This window comes from Periplaneta americana, chromosome 6 (genome assembly GCF_040183065.1).
Source record: "Periplaneta americana isolate PAMFEO1 chromosome 6, P.americana_PAMFEO1_priV1, whole genome shotgun sequence".
Classification (NCBI taxonomy): domain Eukaryota; kingdom Metazoa; phylum Arthropoda; class Insecta; order Blattodea; family Blattidae; genus Periplaneta; species Periplaneta americana.
The window spans coordinates 183,405,367-183,431,441 of record NC_091122.1 but is presented as its reverse complement, the minus strand read 5'-3'; the positions used below and the strand labels follow the sequence as shown (position 1 = coordinate 183,431,441).

General features: G+C 39.5%; 1 protein-coding gene across 2 annotated transcripts in view; it reads right to left on the bottom strand.

The window, feature by feature from the left end:
• Positions 1 to 26,075, bottom strand: part of LOC138702114 (cathepsin L-like peptidase) — a 161,625-nt gene that overhangs the window by 116,952 nt on the left and 18,598 nt on the right. The window contains exons 7-9 of one of the 2 annotated variants that reach the window (XM_069829703.1): positions 24,574 to 24,765; positions 22,887 to 23,052; positions 8,558 to 8,698 (exon numbers count right to left, since the gene is read on the bottom strand). In XM_069829703.1, the coding sequence (XP_069685804.1) occupies positions 8,574 to 8,698; positions 22,887 to 23,052; positions 24,574 to 24,765 (483 nt within the window). In that variant the 3' untranslated portion in view covers positions 8,558 to 8,573. Of the gene's footprint in view, positions 1 to 8,557; positions 8,699 to 17,822; positions 18,149 to 22,886; positions 23,053 to 24,573; positions 24,766 to 26,075 lie in introns of those variants that run through there. The other variant, XM_069829702.1, reaches the window with a different exon arrangement.

The following is a 26,075-nucleotide window of genomic DNA, read 5'->3' as shown; positions in this document are numbered from 1 at the left end:
TGGCCATACCGAGGAACGGGATGCGGCCCTGTATTCCCCACTGACCTAATTCTTACACGATAGCATCAAAATGGCAATCGCGAACACTTTCTGGTTTTCGAGAAAACCACTATTCCGCCGACATTCTAGCCGCCATAACTCCGCTGCACGTGTAGTTACAAAAATGACGATGAGTGCGTTGAATACAGCTCCTCGAATTCTATCTTCAGTACAAAGGACAACTCTCTATGCCCGCGCGTGTGGACGGGAGAGGCCGGCAAAATTTCAAAAAATGGTCATTTTGACCTTCCAAAACAGACTTTTTTCTACACAAGGAGAACGAAGCGACTCAGAGGCCCGCCCTTTTAACTGTAGCATCCCCACATCATCCCTAGTAATCACCGCAAAAATCCAGAAAATCCAGCGCACTTTTTTCTAGCCCCAATTTTTGGGTACCTAAAATATTTGAGTCTCTAATTCCGGAAATAATGGCCATACCGAGGAACGGGATGCGGCCCTGTATTCCCCACTGACCTAATTCTTACACGATAGCATCAAAATGGCAATCGCGAACACTTTCCGATTTTCGACTATTCCGCCGACATTCTAGCCGCCATAACTCCGCTGCACGTGTAGTTACAAAAATGACGATGAGTGCGTTGAATACAGCTCCTCGAATTCTATCTTCAGTATAAAGGACAACTCTCTATGCCCGCGCATGTGGACGGGAGAGGCCGGCAAAATTTCAAAAAATGGTCATTTTGACCTTCCAAAACAGACTTTTTTCTACACAAGGAGAACGAAGCGACTCAGAGGCCCGCCCTTTTAACTGTAGCATCCCCACATCATCCCTAGTAATCACCGCAAAAATCCAGCAAATCCGGCGCACTTTTTTCTAGCCCCAATTTTTGGGTACCTAAAATATTTGAGTCTCTAATTCCGGAAATAATGGCCATACCGAGGAACGGGATGCGGCCCTGTATTCCCCACTGACCTAATTCTTACACGATAGCATCAAAATGGCAATCCCGAACACTTTCTGGTTTTCGAGAAAACCACTATTCCGCCGACATTCTAGCCGCCATAACTCCGCTGCACGTGTAGTTACAAAAATGACGATGAGTGCGTTGAATACAGCTCCTCGAATTCTATCTACAGTACAAAGGACAACTCTCTATGCCCGCGCGTGTGGACGGGAGAGGCCGGCAAAATTTCAAAAAATGGTCATTTTGACCTTCCAAAACAGACTTTTTTCTACACAAGGAGAACGAAGCGACTCAGAGGCCCGCCCTTTTAACTGTAGCATCCCCACATCATCCCTAGTAATCACCGCAAAAATCCAGCAAATCCGGCGCACTTTTTTCTAGCCCCAATTTTTGGGTACCTAAAATATTTGAGTCTCTAATTCCGGAAATAATGGCCATACCGAGGAACGGGATGCGGCCCTGTATTCCCCACTGACCTAATTCTTACACGATAGCATCAAAATGGCAATCGCGAACACTTTCCGATTTTCGAGAAAAAAAGGGGAAGGGTTTAAACCACTATTCCGCCGACATTCTAGCCGCCATAACTCCGCTGCACGTGTAGTTACAAAAATGACGATGAGTGCGTTGAATACAGCTCCTCGAATTCTATCTTCAGTATAAAGGACAACTCTCTATGCCCGCGCGTGTGGACGGGAGAGGCCGGCAAAATTTCAAAAAATGGTCATTTTGACCTTCCAAAACAGACTTTTTTCTACACAAGGAGAACGAAGCGACTCAGAGGCCCGCCCTTTTAACTGTAGCATCCCCACATCATCCCTAGTAATCACCGCAAAAATCCAGCAAATCCAGCGCACTTTTTTCTAGCCCCAATTTTTGGGTACCTAAAATATTTGAGTCTCTAATTCCGGAAATAATGGCCATACCGAGGAACGGGATGCGGCCCTGTATTCCCCACTGACCTAATTCTTACACGATAGCATCAAAATGGCAATCGCGAACACTTTCCGATTTTCGACTATTCCGCCGACATTCTAGCCGCCATAACTCCGCTGCACGTGTAGTTACAAAAATGACGATGAGTGCGTTGAATACAGCTCCTCGAATTCTATCTTCAGTATAAAGGACAACTCTCTATGCCCGCGCATGTGGACGGGAGAGGCCGGCAAAATTTCAAAAAATGGTCATTTTGACCTTCCAAAACAGACTTTTTTCTACACAAGGAGAACGAAGCGACTCAGAGGCCCGCCCTTTTAACTGTAGCATCCCCACATCATCCCTAGTAATCACCGCAAAAATCCAGCAAATCCGGCGCACTTTTTTCTAGCCCCAATTTTTGGGTACCTAAAATATTTGAGTCTCTAATTCCGGAAATAATGGCCATACCGAGGAACGGGATGCGGCCCTGTATTCCCCACTGACCTAATTCTTACACGATAGCATCAAAATGGCAATCCCGAACACTTTCTGGTTTTCGAGAAAACCACTATTCCGCCGACATTCTAGCCGCCATAACTCCGCTGCACGTGTAGTTACAAAAATGACGATGAGTGCGTTGAATACAGCTCCTCGAATTCTATCTACAGTACAAAGGACAACTCTCTATGCCCGCGCGTGTGGACGGGAGAGGCCGGCAAAATTTCAAAAAATGGTCATTTTGACCTTCCAAAACAGACTTTTTTCTACACAAGGAGAACGAAGCGACTCAGAGGCCCGCCCTTTTAACTGTAGCATCCCCACATCATCCCTAGTAATCACCGCAAAAATCCAGCAAATCCGGCGCACTTTTTTCTAGCCCCAATTTTTGGGTACCTAAAATATTTGAGTCTCTAATTCCGGAAATAATGGCCATACCGAGGAACGGGATGCGGCCCTGTATTCCCCACTGACCTAATTCTTTCACGATAGCATCAAAATGGCAATCGCGAACACTTTCCGATTTTCGAGAAAAAAAGGGGAAGGGTTCCGCCGACATTCTAGCCGCCATAACTCCGCTGCACGTGTAGTTACAAAAATGACGATGAGTGCGTTGAATACAGCTCCTCGAATTCTATCTTCAGTACAAAGGACAACTCTCTATGCCCGCGCGTGTGGACGGGAGAGGCCGGCAAATTTTCAAGAAATGGTCATTTTGACTTTCCAAAACAGACTTTTTTCTACACAAGGAGAACGAAGCGACTCAGAGGCCCGCCCTTTTAACTGTAGCATCCCCACATCATCCCTAGTAATCACCGCAAAAATCCAGCAGATCCGGCGCACTTTTTTCTAGCCCCAATTCTTGGGTACCTAAAATATTTGAGTCTCTAATTCCGGAAATAATGGCCATACCGAGGAACGGGATGCGGCCCTGTATTCCCCACTGACCTAATTCTTACACGATAGCATCAAAATGGCAATCGCGAACACTTTCCGATTTTCGAGAAAAAAAGGGGAAGGGTTTAAACCACTATTCCGCCGACATTCTAGCCGCCATAACTCCGCTGCACGTGTAGTTACAAAAATGACGATGAGTGCGTTGAATACAGCTCCTCGAATTCTATCTTCAGTACAAAGGACAACTCTCTATGCCCGCGCGTGTGGACGGGAGAGGCCGGCAAAATTTAAAAAAATGGTCATTTTGACCTTCCAAAACAGACTTTTTTCTACACAAGGAGAACGAAGCGACTCAGAGGCCCGCCCTTTTAACTGTAGCATACCCACATCATCCCTAGTAATCACCGCAAAAATCCAGCAGATCCGGCGCACTTTTTTCTAGCCCCAATTCTTGGGTACCTAAAATATTTGAGTCTCTAATTCCGGAAATAATGGCCATACCGAGGAACGGGATGCGGCCCTGTATTCCCCACTGACCTAATTCTTACACGATAGCATCAAAATGGCAATCGCGAACACTTTCTGATTTTCGAGAAAAAAAGGTTTAAACCACTATTCCGCCGACATTCTAGCCGCCATAACTCCGCTGCACGTGTAGTTACAAAAATGACGATGATTGCGTTGAATACAGCTCCTCGAATTCTATCTTCAGTATAAAGGACAACTCTCTATGCCCGCGCGTGTGGACGGGAGAGGCCGGCAAAATTTCAAAAAATGGTCATTTTGACCTTCCAAAACAGACTTTTTTCTACACAAGGAGAACGAAGCGACTCAGAGGCCCGCCCTTTTAACTGTAGCATCCCCACATCATCCCTAGTAATCACCGCAAAAATCCAGCAAATCCGGCGCACTTTTTTCTAGCCCCAATTTTTGGGTACCTAAAATATTTGAGTCTCTAATTCCGGAAATAATGGCCATACCGAGGAACGGGATGCGGCCCTGTATTCCCCACTGACCTAATTCTTACACGATAGCATCAAAATGGCAATCGCGAACACTTTCTGGTTTTCGAGAAAACCACTATTCCGCCGACATTCTAGCCGCCATAACTCCGCTGCACGTGTAGTTACAAAAATGACGATGAGTGCGTTGAATACAGCTCCTCGAATTCTATCTTCAGTATAAAGGACAACTCTCTATGCCCGCGCGTGTGGACGGGAGAGGCCGGCAAAATTTCAAAAAATGGTCATTTTGACCTTCCAAAACAGACTTTTTTCTACACAAGGAGAACGAAGCGACTCAGAGGCCCGCCCTTTTAACTGTAGCATCCCCACATCATCCCTAGTAATCACCGCAAAAATCCAGCAAATCCAGCGCACTTTTTTCTAGCCCCAATTTTTGGGTACCTAAAATATTTGAGTCTCTAATTCCGGAAATAATGGCCATACCGAGGAACGGGATGCGGCCCTGTATTCCCCACTGACCTAATTCTTACACGATAGCATCAAAATGGCAATCGCGAACACTTTCCGATTTTCGAGAAAAAAAGGGGAAGGGTTTAAACCACTATTCCGCCGACATTCTAGCCGCCATAACTCCGCTGCACGTGTAGTTACAAAAATGACGATGAGTGCGTTGAATACAGCTCCTCGAATTCTATCTTCAGTACAAAGGACAACTCTCTATGCCCGCGCGTGTGGACGGGAGAGGCCGGCAAAATTTCAAAAAATGGTCATTTTGACCTTCCAAAACAGACTTTTTTCTACACAAGGAGAACGAAGCGACTCAGAGGCCCGCCCTTTTAACTGTAGCATCCCCACATCATCCCTAGTAATCACCGCAAAAATCCAGCAAATCCGGCGCACTTTTTTCTAGCCCCAATTTTTGGGTACCTAAAATATTTGAGTCTCTAATTCCGGAAATAATGGCCATACCGAGGAACGGGATGCGGCCCTGTATTCCCCACTGACCTAATTCTTACACGATAGCATCAAAATGGCAATCGCGAACACTTTCCGATTTTCGAGAAAAAAAGGGGAAGGGTTTAAACCACTATTCCGCCGACATTCTAGCCGCCATAACTCCGCTGCACGTGTAGTTACAAAAATGACGATGATTGCGTTGAATACAGCTCCTCGAATTCTATCTTCAGTATAAAGGACAACTCTCTATGCCCGCGCGTGTGGACGGGAGAGGCCGGCAAAATTTCAAAAAATGGTCATTTTGACCTTCCAAAACAGACTTTTTTCTACACAAGGAGAACGAAGCGACTCAGAGGCCCGCCCTTTTAACTGTAGCATCCCCACATCATCCCTAGTAATCACCGCAAAAATCCAGCAAATCCAGCGCACTTTTTTCTAGCCCCAATTTTTGGGTACCTAAAATATTTGAGTCTCTAATTCCGGAAATAATGGCCATACCGAGGAACGGGATGCGGCCCTGTATTCCCCACTGACCTAATTCTTACACGATAGCATCAAAATGGCAATCGCGAACACTTTCCGATTTTCGACTATTCCGCCGACATTCTAGCCGCCATAACTCCGCTGCACGTGTAGTTACAAAAATGACGATGAGTGCGTTGAATACAGCTCCTCGAATTCTATCTTCAGTATAAAGGACAACTCTCTATGCCCGCGCGTGTGGACGGGAGAGGCCGGCAAAATTTCAAAAAATGGTCATTTTGACCTTCCAAAACAGACTTTTTTCTACACAAGGAGAACGAAGCGACTCAGAGGCCCGCCCTTTTAACTGTAGCATCCCCACATCATCCCTAGTAATCACCGCAAAAATCCAGCAAATCCGGCGCACTTTTTTCTAGCCCCAATTTTTGGGTACCTAAAATATTTGAGTCTCTAATTCCGGAAATAATGGCCATACCGAGGAACGGGATGCGGCCCTGTATTCCCCACTGACCTAATTCTTACACGATAGCATCAAAATGGCAATCGCGAACACTTTCCGATTTTCGAGAAAAAAAGGGGAAGGGTTTAAACCACTATTCCGCCGACATTCTAGCCGCCATAACTCCGCTGCACGTGTAGTTACAAAAATGACGATGAGTGCGTTGAATACAGCTCCTCGAATTCTATCTTCAGTACAAAGGACAACTCTCTATGCCCGCGCGTGTGGACGGGAGAGGCCGGCAAAATTTCAAAAAATGGTCATTTTGACCTTCCAAAACAGACTTTTTTCTACACAAGGAGAACGAAGCGACTCAGAGGCCCGCCCTTTTAACTGTAGCATACCCACATCATCCCTAGTAATCACCGCAAAAATCCAGCAGATCCGGCGCACTTTTTTCTAGCCCCAATTCTTGGGTACCTAAAATATTTGAGTCTCTAATTCCGGAAATAATGGCCATACCGAGGAACGGGATGCGGCCCTGTATTCCCCACTGACCTAATTCTTACACGATAGCATCAAAATGGCAATCGCGAACACTTTCTGATTTTCGAGAAAAAAAGGTTTAAACCACTATTCCGCCGACATTCTAGCCGCCATAACTCCGCTGCACGTGTAGTTACAAAAATGACGATGATTGCGTTGAATACAGCTCCTCGAATTCTATCTTCAGTATAAAGCACAACTCTCTATGCCCGCGCGTGTGGACGGGAGAGGCCGGCAAAATTTCAAAAAATGGTCATTTTGACCTTCCAAAACAGACTTTTTTCTACACAAGGAGAACGAAGCGACTCAGAGGCCCGCCCTTTTAACTGTAGCATCCCCACATCATCCCTAGTAATCACCGCAAAAATCCAGCAAATCCGGCGCACTTTTTTCTAGCCCCAATTTTTGGGTACCTAAAATATTTGAGTCTCTAATTCCGGAAATAATGGCCATACCGAGGAACGGGATGCGGCCCTGTATTCCCCACTGACCTAATTCTTACACGATAGCATCAAAATGGCAATCGCGAACACTTTCCGATTTTCGAGAAAAAAAGGGGAAGGGTTTAAACCACTATTCCGCCGACATTCTAGCCTCCATAACTCCGCTGCACGTGTAGTTACAAAAATGACGATGAGTGCGTTGAATACAGCTCCTCGAATTCTATCTTCAGTATAAAGGACAACTCTCTATGCCCGCGCGTGTGGACGGGAGAGGCCGGCAAAATTTCAAAAAATGGTCATTTTGACCTTCCAAAACAGACTTTTTTCTACACAAGGAGAACGAAGCGACTCAGAGGCCCGCCCTTTTAACTGTAGCATCCCCACATCATCCCTAGTAATCACCGCAAAAATCCAGCAAATCCGGCGCACTTTTTTCTAGCCCCAATTTTTGGGTACCTAAAATATTTGAGTCTCTAATTCCGGAAATAATGGCCATACCGAGGAACGGGATGCGGCCCTGTATTCCCCACTGACCTAATTCTTACACGATAGCATCAAAATGGCAATCGCGAACACTTTCTGATTTTCGAGAAAAAAAATACCAATCTGTATTCTGCCAATATTCTCGCAGCCATAACTCCGCCGTATGTGTAGTGAGAACAAAGCTGATAAGTGGAGCGAATAGAGCTCTTCGGACTCTATCTCTAGTGCTAAGGACAACTGTCTGCCCCCAGGCATATGTACGGTAGAGGCCGGCAAAATTAAAAAAAAATGATCATTTTGACCTTCCAAAACAGACTTTACACAACGAGAACGAAGGGGCTCAGAGATCCGCCCTTTACACTATAGCATCCCCGCATGTTTACCATTAATCACCGGTAAAATCGAGCAAAGCCATTGCACTTTTTTGTAGCTGTATTTTTTGCCTACCTAAAATGTTTCAGCCTCTAATCTGTGGAAATAATGGTGTTATATTGCGATTTATCCAAATTATTCTCATAATTGACAGTATCAGCGGTTTCTCGGTAAATCTAGTGTTGTATATTATTTAACGTTACCATAATACTGCACTCCAAAAATGAAAACGTCACCACAATTCCATATTAGAACAGAGTTTAATGTACAGGACATATAAATTCACTGTGCCTATTAAGGTAGCCTAACGGTAACCCTTCAGAATGAATTTATATCTACAAGCATTCATGAGAACAACATTACAATGATGGCTAGTGGTCGTGTCCACACTTCTACCAACTTTACATACAAGATCTATCATAATATTAAAAGAATTATACATATGAAATAAAGAGATTAACTAAAATCAATTCATTTTAGCTGTAAACTAACTTTTACCAAAAGAGTTTTAAATGTTCACAGACTCAGTAAGGCTGCATGTTCTGTGAAGGACAGACATTAGACATAAGTGTTCAATTTAATATGGCTTACCTGAAATTTCTACTTCTTAGTCAATGGAAGTCCCCTGGCTTCGAAAGCAAAATGCTGCCTCACAGGATGTCTTCAAACTCCACTTCCAGATATTGAGAGCTGCCACTATCCACATACACTGCACCATTGCAGACACATTTCCTGAAACAATAGTAGCAGCTTCTAAAGACTTTCGAATATTTTATAACCAGTTAATAATTAATGTAACTACTTTTGCTTTGTATCAAGGCTTAAAGATATCTCAATTTCCTATGTCAGGCAATTAAAATACCTTTGTGCGAGATCGTGCGTATTTGCTTGCTTTCCGTACAAAACCAATACGCGGTAAGTGTGAAATACCACATTCACTATTCCCAACGTAACACACATAACAATTTCCCTCTTCTTACCACTGAAGCACCATATTAATTTTACTGCTTTAGGCTTTTAACATATTATTTTCAGAGACGTTTAACATAGTAATAATTATAAATTGGAAACTTACCACTGCAATTTCACCTAAATTGCACTGTTAATTATTGTTTTTAAATATCTGCAAAAATTAAGTAAACTCTATAACACCACAAAAGTTACTGCATTTGTAATGCAAGTAACATTAAGGAAGCCGTGAAAAAATCAACAAGATTCCAGATCCCGATGTTATTACTGCAATATGTTATATAAATAATATTGTTAAAATATTAAAATGAAAAATAAATCATTACATAACCTTACCGTTTGTTTTAAGTTCGCATTTATAGACTGGGGGAAAAAAAAAGACAGACGTATATCACGGCCTGCTGGAGTATCGTAAACACAGAAAACATTTTATAGGAACAATGTTGAAGATAGATATATTTATTTTCCAAAGTTGCCGTCATTGAACAGAAACCAAGATGGAGATTTCATTGCAACTAATTAGAAATTCCTCTTTCAGGTATGTAATAAATGATCTTCGCACAAAATAATGTACGATACACGAGCGGTATTTTTGTTTTCATGTTCTCGGAAATTAAAAAAGCTTAACTACGTTTCGCTTTTTCAATCTTTTCCTCGAACATGGAAACGTCAACATACCGCTCTTGTAACGCATATTACTATCACATTTACAAGAAGCATGTAAAGTAACATTTCTAAATTTCTGTAAAGTGGTACGTATCAGCTCCGATGTTTCTGTATTAAATAATTGATTAAATGGCGACCTTACTCGTGTTAATTATGTAAGCATGTGCGGCTTACAGCTGTTTCGGTGTTGCTCGACACCATCCTCAGAGCCTACTAGATCTCGGCGCTATCTTAACTTCGCTGCCTGTTGTGTGGGTGCGTTCGTGTGATGAAGAGTTGTGTCAAATAGTGTGTGTGTTCTGAAATTGATCTGTGTGTTGAGAATTTGATTAGGGTGTGTTTTAGTGTGTCTATATATTGCTTTAGCAAAGAAGGGCAGCACTGCTACTTACAGACCGGTTACTAAATCTACGTATTACTCTGTGAAGAGATTTATTAAATCTACATACTTAGACTTCAACAAACAAAATTTGATAACACAATCTCAAGGGAAAAAATGGAACTCTCTGCATCAAAATCCACAGTTAATTCCCATTTACCACGAAAATCGTCTGTAGCTGCATTTAGATTAGCAACAGGCCATGATTGTTTGGCCAAACACCTGCATAGAATTGGAATATATCAGTCCCCTAACTGCCCATTGTGCAACTCAAACAAAGAAATGGATTCGGAACACCTCAAAATCCGTGCTTCAGTGGCTGGTCATGATAATATCTTTGAAAAATATTGGAGTGCAAGAGGTCAAATGACTTTACTGTCAAACGCCTGGCATTAGAAAACAACTACAACATATTTCATATTGTTCTAGTGTGTTGAGTTTCTAGTTTTTGGGTTGTATGTGTAGGATTTCCATGTCTATATTTATGTTACTGTATGTGTGGTTAGCATTAGTTATGTGTTCGGCATATGTAGATGTATTGTGTCCTCTGGTTATTGCTTTAATCTGTTCTTTGTATCGAGTTTGGAATGATCTGCCTGTCCAAAAAAGCAAAAACTCAACACACTAGAACAATATGAAATATACAGACACACTACAACACACCCTAATCAAATTCTCAACACACAGATCAATTTCAGAACACACACACTATTTGACACAACTCTTCATCACACGAACGCAACCACACAACAGGCAGTGAAGTTAAGATAGCACCGAGATCTAGTAGGCTCTGAGGATGGTGTCAAGTAGCACCGAAACAGCTGTAAGCCACACATGCTTACATAATTAACACCAGTAAGATCGCCATTTAATCAATTATTTATATCCAAGTGTTAAAAGTAGTGTACCAAAGAAACATGGGTTTCTGTATTCTTTAGAAATGGATTGCGAGACCTCGAATCTAGAATAGGAATGGGAGAAATGAAATTCTTCCGATATCGAGGAGATATTTCTCTTCGATAGAAAGCTAAACGAAAATAGCTATAACATAGTTACTGTACTGTTATTACAAAACAATAATGTAACTTTATTCTCACACCAATAATAGTCACTTTCTACAATTTAATTCTACTCCCGTCAACAATGGGATTTCCACTCCACACCGTATTCGTTATTGCACTCCACAGACGACAATGACAATTTACTTGGATTATTGAGAACAACAATGAACTGTTAATCTTAACTAATGTTCACAAAGCACTATTTACGAATCAGAACTGTCAGTTCTCAGTTCACAGTTCTTCTAGCTCAGTCACTCGAGTTCACAGTATCTCGAACCCCAGACCTTCAGAGACAGTCCACTGAACTTCGAACTCAGGTCCCCCAACTGCGGTCCACTGCACTCGAACTCAGGGCTTCGGATGCTCACACAGCTGCGGACACACTCAAGTCGAACTCCGGTCTCGAAGCTGGCTTCACTGCTACACAAGACTGGTTGGCTTGCTGTCCAACGATTACAACAACGACTGCTCAAGTTCACTCACGTCTCTTCTTTTATAACCAAACCATAGCTACGAGAATGTACGATGCTAGAAATTTCCACGGATGTCCAGAGATGGCACTCTCGAATTCTCTGGATTTCTCCCCTCTCTGCTGCGGTCGCTCTCTCTCCTCTCCTCTCTACACCACAGCACATGCCCAAGGAAGCAGATGCGCGTGCAACTTCCGCCCCGAACTACGGCCGACCTTGTCCTTCTTCTGCCGGTCGTGAGATCGAATCTCACGTGGCTGTCACAATATTTAAAACAGTCAGCAAAACATACACTGGAGGAAAATTGCTGCAATATGAAAGTAAAGTAGGAAATCAAATCAATACAGCCACTTAAATAAAAGAACAAGGACAGCACTCAAGTGCCTGATTAAGAATTTTCAGAATTCGCGAAACATAAACGAATTGTATCTCCTTCATTCATGATTGTTGGGGATGATAATTTGGCGATGTGTTTCCGTGAAAATGACTGCGGAAATCCTTATAATGATAGGCCTGAAGAAAAAAAAGTTGATAATAGAATTATTCTTAATTTCAAATATTTCTTCTCATAACATAAAAACTGACAGGAGATTTAGGGAAACCCCAGTTATTGCGAAAAACGTCAATCTCAATCATTAACATAATAAAGTACAATTTGTAACACAGTAGGTTGGTACAGAGTGCAGAAACAACTTCGATCACACAGCTGAGACTTGAAGTAACATATGGAACACTGGCTTCCATGCCTGGGAAGAATTGGCCACTGAAATTAGCTGTAGAAATTGAGGTGTTTGGAGCAAGAACTAGTTAAATCCAGAAAAACACTTCTGAAGTAAATGCGAAAACAAAATTGAGTTTCCCTGGTTTTTGCACCAAACATTAAAAATCTTATTTATTACTAGCAAAAGGTCATTATTGTCTAAGTAAAGTTCATGAATAACAAAATGTAAATAATACTTGGTAATAATTTTATTAGTAACTAACATTAATCTGAAATATCTATACATGTGAATCATATTATATTACCAAATACAAATTCTACATACAGAACTGTAGAACTAATCAGATTCTTGCTCCAAATTCAACCAAGGTCTCTGTTGGTAACTAAGCATATCTCATTCAGATAAGTCCATAGAACTTTGGTTCTTGCACCAAAAGATGTGCACTGTTTTATTATATATGTTGTTGTTTTCTAATGCCAGCCATTTGACAATAAAGTCATTTGACCTCTTGCACTCCAATATTTTTCAAAGATATTATCATGACCAGCCACTGAAGCACAGATTTTGAGGTGTTCCGAATCCATTTCTTGGTTTGAGTTGCACAATGGACAGTTAGGGGACTGATATATTCCAATTCTATGCAGGTGTTTGGCCAAACAATCATGGCCTGTTGCCAATCTAAATGCAGCTACAGACGATTTTCGTGGTAAATCGGGAATTAACTGTGGATTTTGATGCGGAGAGTTCCATTTTTTCCCTTGGGATTGTGTTATCAAATTTTGTTTGTTGAAGTCTAAGTAAGTAGATTTAATAAATCTTTTCACAGAGTAATACGTAGATTTAGTAACCGGTCTGTAAGTAGCAGTGCTGCCCTTCTTTGCTAAAGCATCTGCATTCTCGTTTCCCAGGATTCCACAATGGGATGGTATCCATTGGAATACAATTCTTTTATTGAGTGAAATTAATTGAGAGAGCATTTTAGTTATTTCTGCTGTTTGAGATGAAGGTGTGTGTTCAGAGACTATTGATAGAATAGCAGCTTTCGAGTCTGACAATATAACTGCATTCCTAAATTTATTGATGTGGCATAGAAGATTCCTGAGACTTTCACTTATTGCAATGATTTCACCATCAAAACTTGTTGTTCCATATCCAAGAGATCTATAAAGTGAGAAGAGACAGCACGTAACATCTGCACATGTGCAACTCAAACCAAGAAATGGATTCGGAACACCTCAAAATCCGTGCTTCAGTGGCTGGCCATGATAATATCTTTGAAAAATATTGGAGTGCAAGAGGTCAAATGACTTTATTGTCAAACGCCTGGCATTAGAAAACAACAACAACATATCAGTACAAATCTTCACTCTTGTAGGATTCATTACATAATTTCGATATTTTTTCCTCTGGCATCTTCTGGACAAGCCACAACTCTGTAGTCTACAGGAAGTAATACCAATTGCAAAAAGTGCATTCATTCATTTATTATCTTCCATAGATCTTACATGAGCAATGAAGCTTTAAGATGTGGAACAAGTCAAAATTTTACAATATTACAATTACAATTTTTACAAATTTTTACAATATTTTACAATTTCTACAGTTTCACAATGTAGTAATTTTCTACAATGACGAGGTGAGGTCCGAGAATTCGCCAAAAGATTACTCGGCATTTGCCTTTTGGTTGGGGAAAACCTCGGAAATACGCAACCAGGTAATCAAATCAAAGGGGGAAATGAAGTGATGCCGAGGACTGAATATTGTGAGTGTCAAAGTAGAAAAGTGCATACCGTTCATCATATAAATAGCAATAAAAATGAACAAGCTGATGAAACGCATTCTAGACACCAGCAGTCATTTTTTGTTTCTTTCACAGATACTAAATCGTAAGAAGTATTTCAAAATAATGCATGCGTATTCTAGAACAAGATCTGAAGTAGTTGTGACTAATGCATGTCAACATGAAGCTCTGCAACTCCTAGTTTTCAACTAGAGTTTGTAAATTACTGTATGATTGGGTAGTCTAAATCCACTCTTGGAAGTTACAGATTCTATTCCTCTGGATAATTTATTGCCAGCTATGGATTTCAATAGGCAATTTTAGAGTTAGTAGAAGATAATTCTCAAAATCTGAGTATGTTCCTCAACAGGAGCTCAGTGGATAACGAAGAATCCATCACACATTTCACTTGTTATCACTCAGAAAAAAATATTCTTACCTCTGGGTGCTGACAATACTAATTGCACCAACATTATTACCACCGCAGCCACCTATAATATCACCACTGCCACTATCACCACTGGTATCTTCACAACCACCAAACACACTCCATCACTCCACCATCTCATTCAATACCATACCATTATTAAACCTCACTCTTTTCTTTCGCGCCCCTGCAGCAAACAACAGGCTTATAACTTCAGCAATAAAAGTGTTATCCCTGGGACTATTCACTAAGAAGCATTCTTATGCTAGGTGTTGTTACAGGGTGGAAGTGAAATAAACACACAAATTTTCACAGCGAATTCCTAATGTTGTATATAAGAAAAAAGTGTAATAGGTACCAGATTCGTGGGAAGTTCGTAGTTTTCTGAGAACAATAGTAATATGCGTTACAAGAGCGGTATGTTGAAGTTTTCATGTTCCAGGAAAAGTTTGAAAAAGCGAAACGTAGTTGAGATTTTTTAATTTCCGAGAATTGAAAGAAAACATACCGCTTGTGTATCGTACATTATTTTGTGCGAAGATCGTTTATTACATACACGAAAGAGGAATTTCTAATTAGTTGCAATGAAATCTCCATCTTGGTTTCTGTTCAATGACGGCAAATTTGGAAAACAAAAATATCTATCTTCAACATTGTTGCTTTAAAATGTTTTCTGTGTTTACGATACTCCAGCAGGTCGTGATATACGTCTGTCTTTTTTTTTCCCCCAGTCTATAAATGCGAACTTAAAACAAACGGTAAGGTTATGTAATGATTTATTTTTCATTTTAATATTTTAACAATATTATTTATATAACATATTGCAGTAATAACATCGGCATCTGGAATCTTGTTGATTTTTTCATGGCTTCCTTAATGTTACTTGCATCACGAATGCAGTAAACTTTAGTGGAGTTGTAGAGTTTACTTAATTTTTGCAAATATTTAAAAACAATAATTAACAGTGCAATTTAGGTGAAATTGCAGTGGTAAATTTCCAATTTATAATTATTACTACATTAAACGTCTCTAAAAATAATATGTTAAAAGCCTAAAGCAGTAAAATCAATATGTCACTTAAGCAGTAAGAAGAGAGAAATTGTTATGTGTGTTAGGTTGGGAATACTGAATGTGGAATTTTAGACTTTCCGCGGATTGGTTATGTGCGGAAACCAAGCAAATACGCACGATCTCGCACAAACTATATTTTGTCAAATATTGTTGTTGTTTATGTCAGAAGCTTTCCTTGCACTCGAAAGAAATGCCAAGAAAATGGGTTTATCTGTTAATGAAAAGAAAACTAAATACATGACATCTGACAGTAGCTATTATAATAAAACTGATGTAAAAATAGGAGGATATACCTTTGAATTAGTACACCAGTTCACTTACTTAGGGTCCATAGTCCAAATGAACAATGATGTTATGCAACAAATCAAACAACGGGTCAAGATGGCCAATAGATGTTATTTTGGTCTGATTCAACATATGAAGAGTAACATATTATCAAGATCTGTGAAGGTCTCGTTGCATAAGACCATCATAAGACCAGTACTACAGTATGCCTGTGAAACGTGGACTATGAACAAAAATAATGAACAAATTCTCCAGTGTTTTGAAAGAAAAATATTGCGCATAGTTTATGGCCCAGTGTTTGACAGAGATGTATGGAGGAAAAGGTATAACCAAGAATTGTATTCTCTTTATGAAGATGTGGAAGTCTCTAAATACATAATGTTAACCAGGCTAAGATGGGCAGGACACCTGATAAGGAAGGAAGAGGCAGAGATCCCAAAGAGAGTAAAGCTGACACAGCCGGATGGGACAAGAAGGAAAAGAAGGCCGAGATCGAGATGGATTGATGGAGTGGATAGTGATGTGAGAGCTCTTGGGCTGAGAAATTGGAGGATGGTAGCTTTGGATCGCGATGGCTGGAGACGAGTCCTTGAGGAAGCCAAGACTCAGCAATGAGTTGTAGAGCTACTGATGATGATGATTGTTGTTGTTGTTTGTTGTTTTCTAATGCCAGGTGTTTGACAAAGTCATTTGACCTCTTGTACTCCAATATTTTATTTTGCCAAGTGTTCAACATTTTCTAATTTCATATGTAACTGTTGTGAATAGGATTTGTCCATGTCGATGGAAAATCCAATAAAAAATTATTTATCCCTTTGGTGTATTTCAGTACAATGGACGGTTTTCGTGTAAATTTGATTTTAAAAACCACAGATTTGAATTTAGCGTACAGTGTGAAGAGGTTGCAACATTGCAGTTGGGGAGGAAGTGCAGGAGAAGTTTACCATATTGCCTGACAAGTCGGAGTTCGTTTCCCTCTTGCACTGGTATTTAGGGCTCCCAGACGTCCTGGTTTAGCCGGTACAGTCCCGAATTTCTAACATTTGTCCCCTGTCTCGAAAAAGAGTGCCCGGGATGCCAAATATCTCGGTTTTCCTATAAGATATTAAAAATTTTTCGATTTTATTAGGAATCGATGTTCAATTGGAATGAATTCTGTCCTTTCCTATATCCAATGAGAGTATGTTAATATGAGTATGAATTCTTATGAGTTTTTGTCTAAGTTTGCCGGGTTCAAATGCTTCAATAGAGAGGTTTTTCTCACTTATGAACTCTGGACTGCTGAAAAGATTCATGCTCAGAATTATATGAATTAATCTCCAAAACGTTAAAATATGGTGTTCACTTAAATCGGCTACAACTTGCCATTTTTTAAGAAATGGATTTGGAACACCTCAAAATCTGTGCTTCAGTGGCTGACCATGATAATATCTTTGAAAAATACTGGAGTGCAAGAGGTCAAATGACTTTATTGTCAAACGCCTGGCATTAGAAAACAACAACATTTAGTTTCTCATTTTCCTTTAAGTCGACAACGTTTACTTCATCATTTAACAATAATGCCACATTTTTACGCAACTTCTTTTTTCTATAAACGTTGCGTTCTGCCCAGCTACGACATTATACCGGTGTGAAGCATTTAGAATCTTTGAAGGACTCACTCGTCTGCCTAGTCAACTGGGTAATAAAATTTATGACTGCCAGGCCAACATACCCTCACACCCTGTAAAATTTTGCAAAGAAAACTTGTTTTTATCTTGGTGACCTACATATTTCGTACATTTCTTGAAATTACACACTGTTTCAAAATATAGTTTACATTAAAATAGTGTGTTCAAAATATTATTTCCGTTTTGAACAGTATCGGATAGTTTCCGTTTCCGCGTTGGACAGTTTCCATTTTATTCAAGACAAATTATACATATACGAATTTCGCCAGGACCACTAAATTGTTCCGAAATAGACAGGATTCAGGATTATTCAGGTTCTGATTTGAACAGGTTTCACTGTATTACAACACAGTCGGTGAAAGTTAAGAAATGCTTTATTTCTCCCATAATGTTTTATCTAAGCACTACAGTACAAGGTGCTTGTCTAGCACTTTGCACAAATCTGGAATTCTCTGCACTCATAACTATACTAAAGGATAAGATGCCATAGTGGCAATTCCACAGCTGTTATTTCTGTTTCGTGCCATCTTCATGTATCCTGAAATGCCCCAGTCTTCTCCCCATGAATTCTTCACCAGCCAGTAGTCTTCCCCAGTCTTTTCATCCTTGCCATATCCAACTGCAAGTACAGCGTGATCTAAATATTGTATCGCTGACGAGCAAAATGTGGTATAATAGACACCTGGAAATAGCAAATGAACAGTTAGTAAGGACTAGGACTTGTATGCAAATGCATGTTTTTACTGGTGAGTTAAAAATCATAAATAAGGTGCTTAGGAAAATATTTGGGGCTAAGAGGTATGAATTTACAGGAGAATGGAGAAAGTTGCACAACGCAGAACTGCATGCATTGTATTCTTCACCTGACATAATTAGGAACATTAAATCCAGACGTTTGAGATGGGCAGGGCATGTAGGAAGTATGGGCGAATCCAGAAATGCATATAGAGTGTTAGTTGGGAGGCCGGAGGGGAAAAAGACCTTTGGGGAGGCCGAGACGTAGATGGGAGGATAATATTAAAATGTATTTGAGGGAGGTGGGATATGATGATAGAGACTGGATTAATCTTGCTCAGGATAGGGACCGATGGCGGGCTTATGTGAGGGCGGCAATGAACCTCCGGGTTCCTTAAAAGCCATTTGTAAGTAAGTTAAAAATCATGTGAAAACATTTTTAAAAAAGTTCTGAAGACTTCGAAGGAGAGACCAAAGCCTCCACACAGCATTACAACTGATTAGCAACAGTGACGAAGCTTTTGAGTTATTATAACTAGTAACAGCAGGCCTGGTAACGTAACACTTGGCTTCACTCTGATCCTTCCATATCAAGTTCACTGTTGGCAGTCATTTGAAGTTGGAGAGTTCAGTGCGAGAGGCTTGTGGCAGAAGCCTCTGCTATGACAGCAACGAACTTGACTTGCAAACTTGAGGGGCGACTGGGCAGGGTTTTGATTCGCTACAGTTGGTTGTTGAGTGTTAGTTTAATCAAAAGTGCATGCATGTGTGTGAGTGTGTGTGTGTTACATTATTAATTTTGTGTAAAATGGCTCATACTGAGAGAACAATGACGTCATTATTTGTAGAATTAAGGGGTGTTGATCTTTATTGAAGGCAAAGTAATGATAAAAATAGCCTAGCAGTCATAACTATAATACCAGAGCTCTTCCATTTTTTAGTGATATATGAATACACATTAAGCTTTAAAATAAAAAAAAAGAATGGTTACTCTAGAGTAAATCTTTACCCTTAAGTTAATTGTTGAATTTAAACATAATTTTTTTATAAATTCACTACGTGCATTTAATTATGTACACTCTATTCACTTATTGTAGCACATATTGATTTTTTTTTTTTTAAATTTATTGACGATGATGATTGGTATAAGCCCTATGCCCATAATACTGCAGGTATATTAATAATTTTAGTAGGGTATGTTTTCGTATGTATTAGCAGTAAGTGGCCAAAATTTCAATTCAATTTGTGCTATATAATAATAATAATAATAATAATAATAATAATAATAATAATAATAATAATAATAATAATAATAATAATAACAATAACTGCCTCCCATTGGAGGTAGCCCAGAAGGACTCAGTATACTCTCCTACATGAATTTTACAATATTAAATGTTTACATAAATTTGTTGACAGAAGATTAAAATAAACATATATGAATTATACAGTGAAGAAAAAATAAATTAAACAGAGTGAATATGATGACTCAGAATTTGGCAAGAGCGTTTCAAAACTGAAGTTATGATGTCAGCAGTAAGTGTCAGTGGTAGTTCAAAAGTCTTCCTGAAGCTTTCAAAGAACTTGGGAATCACACCACGAGCTCCAATAAGAAGACCAATCACCTCAATGTCTTCAAGCTGGTATTTTGCTTTGAAGTAATCAACTGTTGGCAGATAAATGTTGATCTTCTCTTTATTGACATCCTCCGGCTGGCTACTCCCTGATTCAATCCTTATGGTAGGATCAATTATATTGTGGCAGCAACGTGAGATTCGAACTCACGACCAGCGTCCCGCAAGAGAGAAGATCGCGCGGCGAAGAGGGGAAAGGGCCAACGCGGCAAGAAAGTGGAGAGAGAGTGCGCGCGCATCTGGTGCTGGTAGAGAGGAGAGGGCTCTGGATTTCTCTGGAGTGCCATCTCTAGAGACGCGTGGAACCTTCGAGGCTACGTCGCTGTGGTTATAAATTACGGACGCGAAGGAACGGCAGTAGTTTCCAGTTTTCAGTTATTCAGTCAGTGAGTAAGCCAGAGCAAGCAAGCCAGGCTTGTGTGCCGGAGTTCGACTCGAGTGTGCGTCCGCATCTGCGTCAGCATCCGAAGGCCTGAGTTCGAGTGCAGTGGACCGCAGTTGGAGGGACCTGAGTTCGAGTGCAGTGGACCGCAGTTGGAGGGACCCGAGTTCGAGTACAGTGAACTGTCTCTGAAGGTCTGTGGTTCGAGATACTGTGAATTCGAGTGACTGAGATAGAAGAACTGTGAACTGAGAACTGGTAGTTCTGATTTGTAAATAGTACTGTGTAAATATTAGTTAAGATTAACAGTTCATTGTTGTGCGTAATAGTCCAAGTAAGTTGTCATTGTCGTCGGTGGAGTGCTATAACGAATACTGTGTTGAGTGAAGATCCAATTGTTGACGAGAGCGTTTAAGGTGGATTGTAGAAAGGAATTATTGTGGCGAATAAATTACATTGTTGTTACTAATAAAATTCACAATATATAACCTTTCTTGGTAGTCTGGGAATACGCTATGATGTCAATACGTCTAGAGGAGCCATTAGTAGCAAGGCAAAAAACTTCCTCTTCTACTATCCAAGACTTTTTTCTTAAAGCAGTGAGTAGAATGTACCTAATCACAGGTATGTAGTGAATTTATAAAAAAAAATTATGTTTAAATTGAAAAATTAATTTAAGGGTAAACTCTAGAGTAACCATTCTTTTTTTAATTTTGAAGCTTAATGTGTATACACACATCACTCAAAAAGTGAAGTAGCTCTGATACATAGTATTGTATTTATGATGCTTGGCTATTTTTACCATTATTTTGCATGCGATAAGGAGAGTATTGGACGTATGAAACAAAATGTGCTTACAAAGATAGGAGATCGACACCACATTTACATATTAAAATAGTGGATGCAGGAAGACAAAACAGACTTTTCAAATTTTACAGTATAAGAAAATTCCTAGCTAACAGGGTGCTCTGCGCAAATAAATTATATTGTTACATCTGTGTTCTGTTTGGGGGTAAAAATGACTGCTCATCATCTTCTTGTGGGGTCTGTGTCACAAGAATGTTGATAGAAAAATCCAGAAACATCTGCTGTATAAAAAGATACAAGGTAAGGAGATTTTTATCAGCCTAACCAGTGGTTACGCCTTAGCTTCACCACTGGACATGAAAGGGCTGAAGTACATTCCCCTACCACACAAACTCTCCCCTGTGTGGCGGGTAGTATATCAAGATCTGCCCATCACTAATTTAAACCATATAAAATTTGGTTTCGTGCGTAGCTTTTGTTGTAATAAGAGTCTCCGTGAAATTTTAAATTTTTATATCAAGTACTTTCTGAGAAAAGTGCACCTGAGTACACAAAAAAGTACATTCAGGAAAAACGAATGTAAAGTTTTCTTTGTTTTCACTTACTATGAAATTGCCCTAAAATGCTCCAGCCTCAAATTCTTCGTCTTCATCATCTTCCCTCTTCCTCTTTGTGTGTCTTCTTGCTTTTCTTGCCTGTTTCTTTGAGTTATAAGGAAATGACTGAAGTTCTACCACAAAAGGGGGCGTGGCAATTTGTGCTTGGAGATAGAAAATGTGTGAAAATCAAGACAAGAACAACACTAATTTCATAACCGTATTCTAGACATACTGAACTATAAACGGACACAAAAAAAATTCACATTTTTCGTCCTAATTTGATTGTTGAAACTGTCCGAATCGCGTAAAAATCACAACTTCACAGCACAATTAAAAAAAAAACAGTAAATTCAGGAAGCAGGAAATATAGCAGTGTGACGAACAATTGAATGAAATGTCTCGAGAAATATAAGTGCTCGTTCACAAATGTCACTCTATTCCTTCCAGAGTTATAAGGGAATGACTGAAGTTCTACATGAAAAGGGGCGTGGAACTGTATCCATGGAGATAGAAAATGTGTGAAAATCAAGACCAGTAAACACAATAGTACATTATGCAATGAACCTATAATGGTAATAATTAATACGCGAGTATGTTTATGAAACGAGCGCAAGCGACTTTTTATGCTCGACCATATTTCTAACTTGAAATTATTCATAAGTATTCATGTTATTCTTATCTGACTGAGGAGCGAAAATGACCTTGTGCAACACCTCGTAAATTGTGAGATGTGCGCAGACGCGAAAGTATTGATTTTTTCCGAGAAACAAACGTCTCGCGCTAGTTGTGTTTCGATTGCATATCCGAGAATAATCAATACTTGCGCTTTCATATTGCTACAATGGTATTTTCTGATTGGTGGAACACCTGAACTTTAATAAATAGGTGTACTTTAATGAGGTCCATTGAAAGGCTGCTACCAGGTGTATAATTACTACATTTCGGCATGGTCGAGCATAAAACTAATTTAATAATCATATTCTAGATATAATGAAATATAAAATGACACAAAAAACAAAATTTCCCATTTTTCAATCAAATTCTCCCCTTAAGCCGTAAGTAGACAGACTGACTCCACATGGCATCACGGATGCTTCGAACTTACGACGCTACAGCAAACTTTCTAAATACCGGTACATTTCTGCAGCATCGCAATACCCTCTCTCTTCCATAACGCACATAAAGTACAGAGCAATTATTCTGATATTGGTCCATAAGTCGTTACCAAGCATTTCATTATTTAATGTCTATTAATTTACTTACCACCGTCATACGACGTGAAGCTAAGAGACCTAGCATCAACGCCAACAGAAATAGGTCCAACCGTAGCAACAGCTGCCTGCAAATCAGCTTCTGATCCGGATTTTAAGTCAACGAATCCAACATCAGTAGCTCCCACATGCTCCAGATTAAATCGACATGTATCGTTCTGCAACAATACAGATATTCTGTGACAACAATTACTTTCAGCACAATAAAGATTAATACCGATATAAAGTTCTTGCTATTTGGGAAAAGGAAACTCTACCAGAGCAGTGGAAGGCATTGTGCCTAGCTTTAAGAAGGAGGAAAAGACTAACTGCAGGAACTTTCGAGGAATATCACTTTTATTGATGTCGTACAAAATTTTATCAAATATTCTTTAGAGAAGATTAACTGCATATGTAGATGAAATTATTGGGGATCATCAGTGTGGTTTTAGACGTAATAGATCGACTATTGATCAGATTTTTTGTATTTTAGCAGATACTGGAAAAAAATGAGAGTATATTTCAAAAGACATATGATTCAGTTAAGACAAAAGTTTTATATAATATTCTTACTGAGTTTTGAATTCCCAAGACGCTAGTTTGATTAATTAAAATGTGTCTCAGTGAAACGTACAGCAGAGTCCATATGGGCCACTTTCTGTCTGATGCTTTTCCAATTCACTGCGGACTAAAGCAAGGAGATGCACTATTACATTTACTTTTCAAATTTTCTCTAGAATATGTTACAGGAAAGTGCAAAAAACAGACACGCTTTGCAATTGAACGAGTTACATCAGCCGTTTGTTTATGCCAATGGTGTGAATATGTTAGAAGAAAATACACAAACAATTAGGGAATACACTTGAAGCAAGTAAAAATATAGGTTTGGAAGTAAATCCCGAGAAAAACAAAGTATATGATTATGTCTCGTGACCGGAACATAGTACGAAATGGAAACATAAAAATTAGAAATTTATCCTTTGAAAAGGTGGAAAAATTCAAATACCTTGGAGGAACTGTGACAAATATAAATGACACTCAACAGGAAATTAAACGCAGAATAAATATGGGAAATGCCTGTTATTATTCAGTTGAGAAGCTTTTGTAATGTAGTCTGCTGTCAAAAAACCGAAAGTTAGAATTTATAAAACAGTTATATTACCGGTTCTTCTGTGTGGTTGTAAAACTTGGACTCTCACTTTGAGAGAGAAACAGATGTTAATGATGTTCGAGGATAAGGTGCTTAGGAAAATATTTGGGGCTAAGAGGGATGAAGTTACAGGAGAATGGAGAAAGTTATCCAACACAGAACTACACCCAATGTATTCTTCACATAATATAATGAGGAATGTTAAATCTAGATGTTTGAGATGGGCAGGGCATATAGCACGTATGGGTGAATCTAGAAATGCATATAGAGTGTTAGTTGGGAGACCTGAGGGGAAAAAGATCTTTGGGAAGGCCGAGACATAGATGGGAGGATAATATTGAAATGGATTTGATGGAGGTGGGATATGATGGTAGGGACTGGATTAATCTTGCTCAGGATAGGGACCGATAGCGGGCTTATGTGAGGGCGGCAATGAACCTCCAGGTTCTCTACAAGTCATTAATGAGAAAGTATGGATTAATAACAATTTCTTACACACAGCATGGAATACTCTGATGATGACATGAATGCCACCCATTTCGTACTTTACCTGAGCTTCATAAGGATAGGACTCCTCTGTGTCAATTCCATGGTTTTCTTTCACATAAGTGAATGATTTATCCATGAGACCTCCTTCACAGCCGTTGTTGCCATATTCTCCGGAGCAGTCTATAAGATTCTGTTCACTCAAGGAAATCAGTTTACCAGTCTTTCTGAAGTGCTGACCCTCGAGGGCTCCTGTCTGAAAATTAAGGATTAAAGGTATAATATGGACCAATAAGCAACAATAAGATGTGTTGCTCGGACGAATCCAGAGTCACTTAAGGCCATATATGCCCGAATTACCGATAATTTATGGTCATTCAAAATCCAGTCCACTTCCACTCACTAATAACACCTCGCTTAGGTTAGCTTTATTTTAATTGTCATATTTGCCTTAAATCCCGTTACACTAGGAGTTAATTTCCACAAATTTCTGTGCCATTCCCTAACTCTCCATAACATTTCATCTCTTGCTCTTGATCATCAGCCAGGCAATTGTAACGGCCATCACGAGTTAATACTACAGTCACAGTCTACTATAAACAGTCACGAAGCTTGAGTTTTGAGGGTGCTAGAAACAACAGACCGTGCCGGTACTATTTCGCATTGTCTGTAATGAGGCGATATTAGCGATCCTAGTGGTGAGCAACTATCTGATGTTTGCATATTTACTATGTATTGAGCTTCGTGACTGTATATACTAGACTGTGCTATAGTCACATAAGAATAGTCACCCAAACAGCAAATATTCCCGTCTTGTCAGTGTTGCCAACTGTTACCAGATATCACACGATCCTTCATACTAAATGACTCATTTACTTACCGTACTTTATGTTGGAAGGTTATCCTAAATAATTCAATAATTTCGCGGGTGCTCATGTAAAGGGGGTTAAGTCAAATTGTAAGGTATGTAAACTTCTCTCCTTTGGTACTGAACAAAACCCCTTTGTCACAAAATATGGAGCACTGTAACTGCATCATGGATGGAAGAATTACTTAACCCCTTTAACACAAGAGAAAAGTAATTGTGGATAGTTCAAATCTGTACTTATTCCAGTTTAGCCAATTCATATTTAGTCCCTTTACATGAGCACACGCGATTTATAACATGTTTTCATAGGCAAACTGTACGAGAAAGGGATCAACATGTTAGGTATTTTGTCTGGCAATACGAAATTCATTGGTTTGACTAAACAATTGACTTACGAAACCTAACCTAAAAATGTATTTTGTTCGGCCACATGAAATTATTGGTACTAACTCCGAAAACTTACCTGATTATAGTCTTGAATTATAACCATAATGCAACACATAAAATAACTATTGTGTATTAATATTAATACTGATATTAATTAATTATTAGTATGTTCAAATTTCTTTAGCTTCCAGTAACAGGCTCAGAAATCTAGTACAATTTTAATTTCATGGAACTCCAGTACCGACAAAATAAATACTGTCGATATTTGTCTCAGCTGCCAACATACTAGTTACAAAATCACTACAATTCGT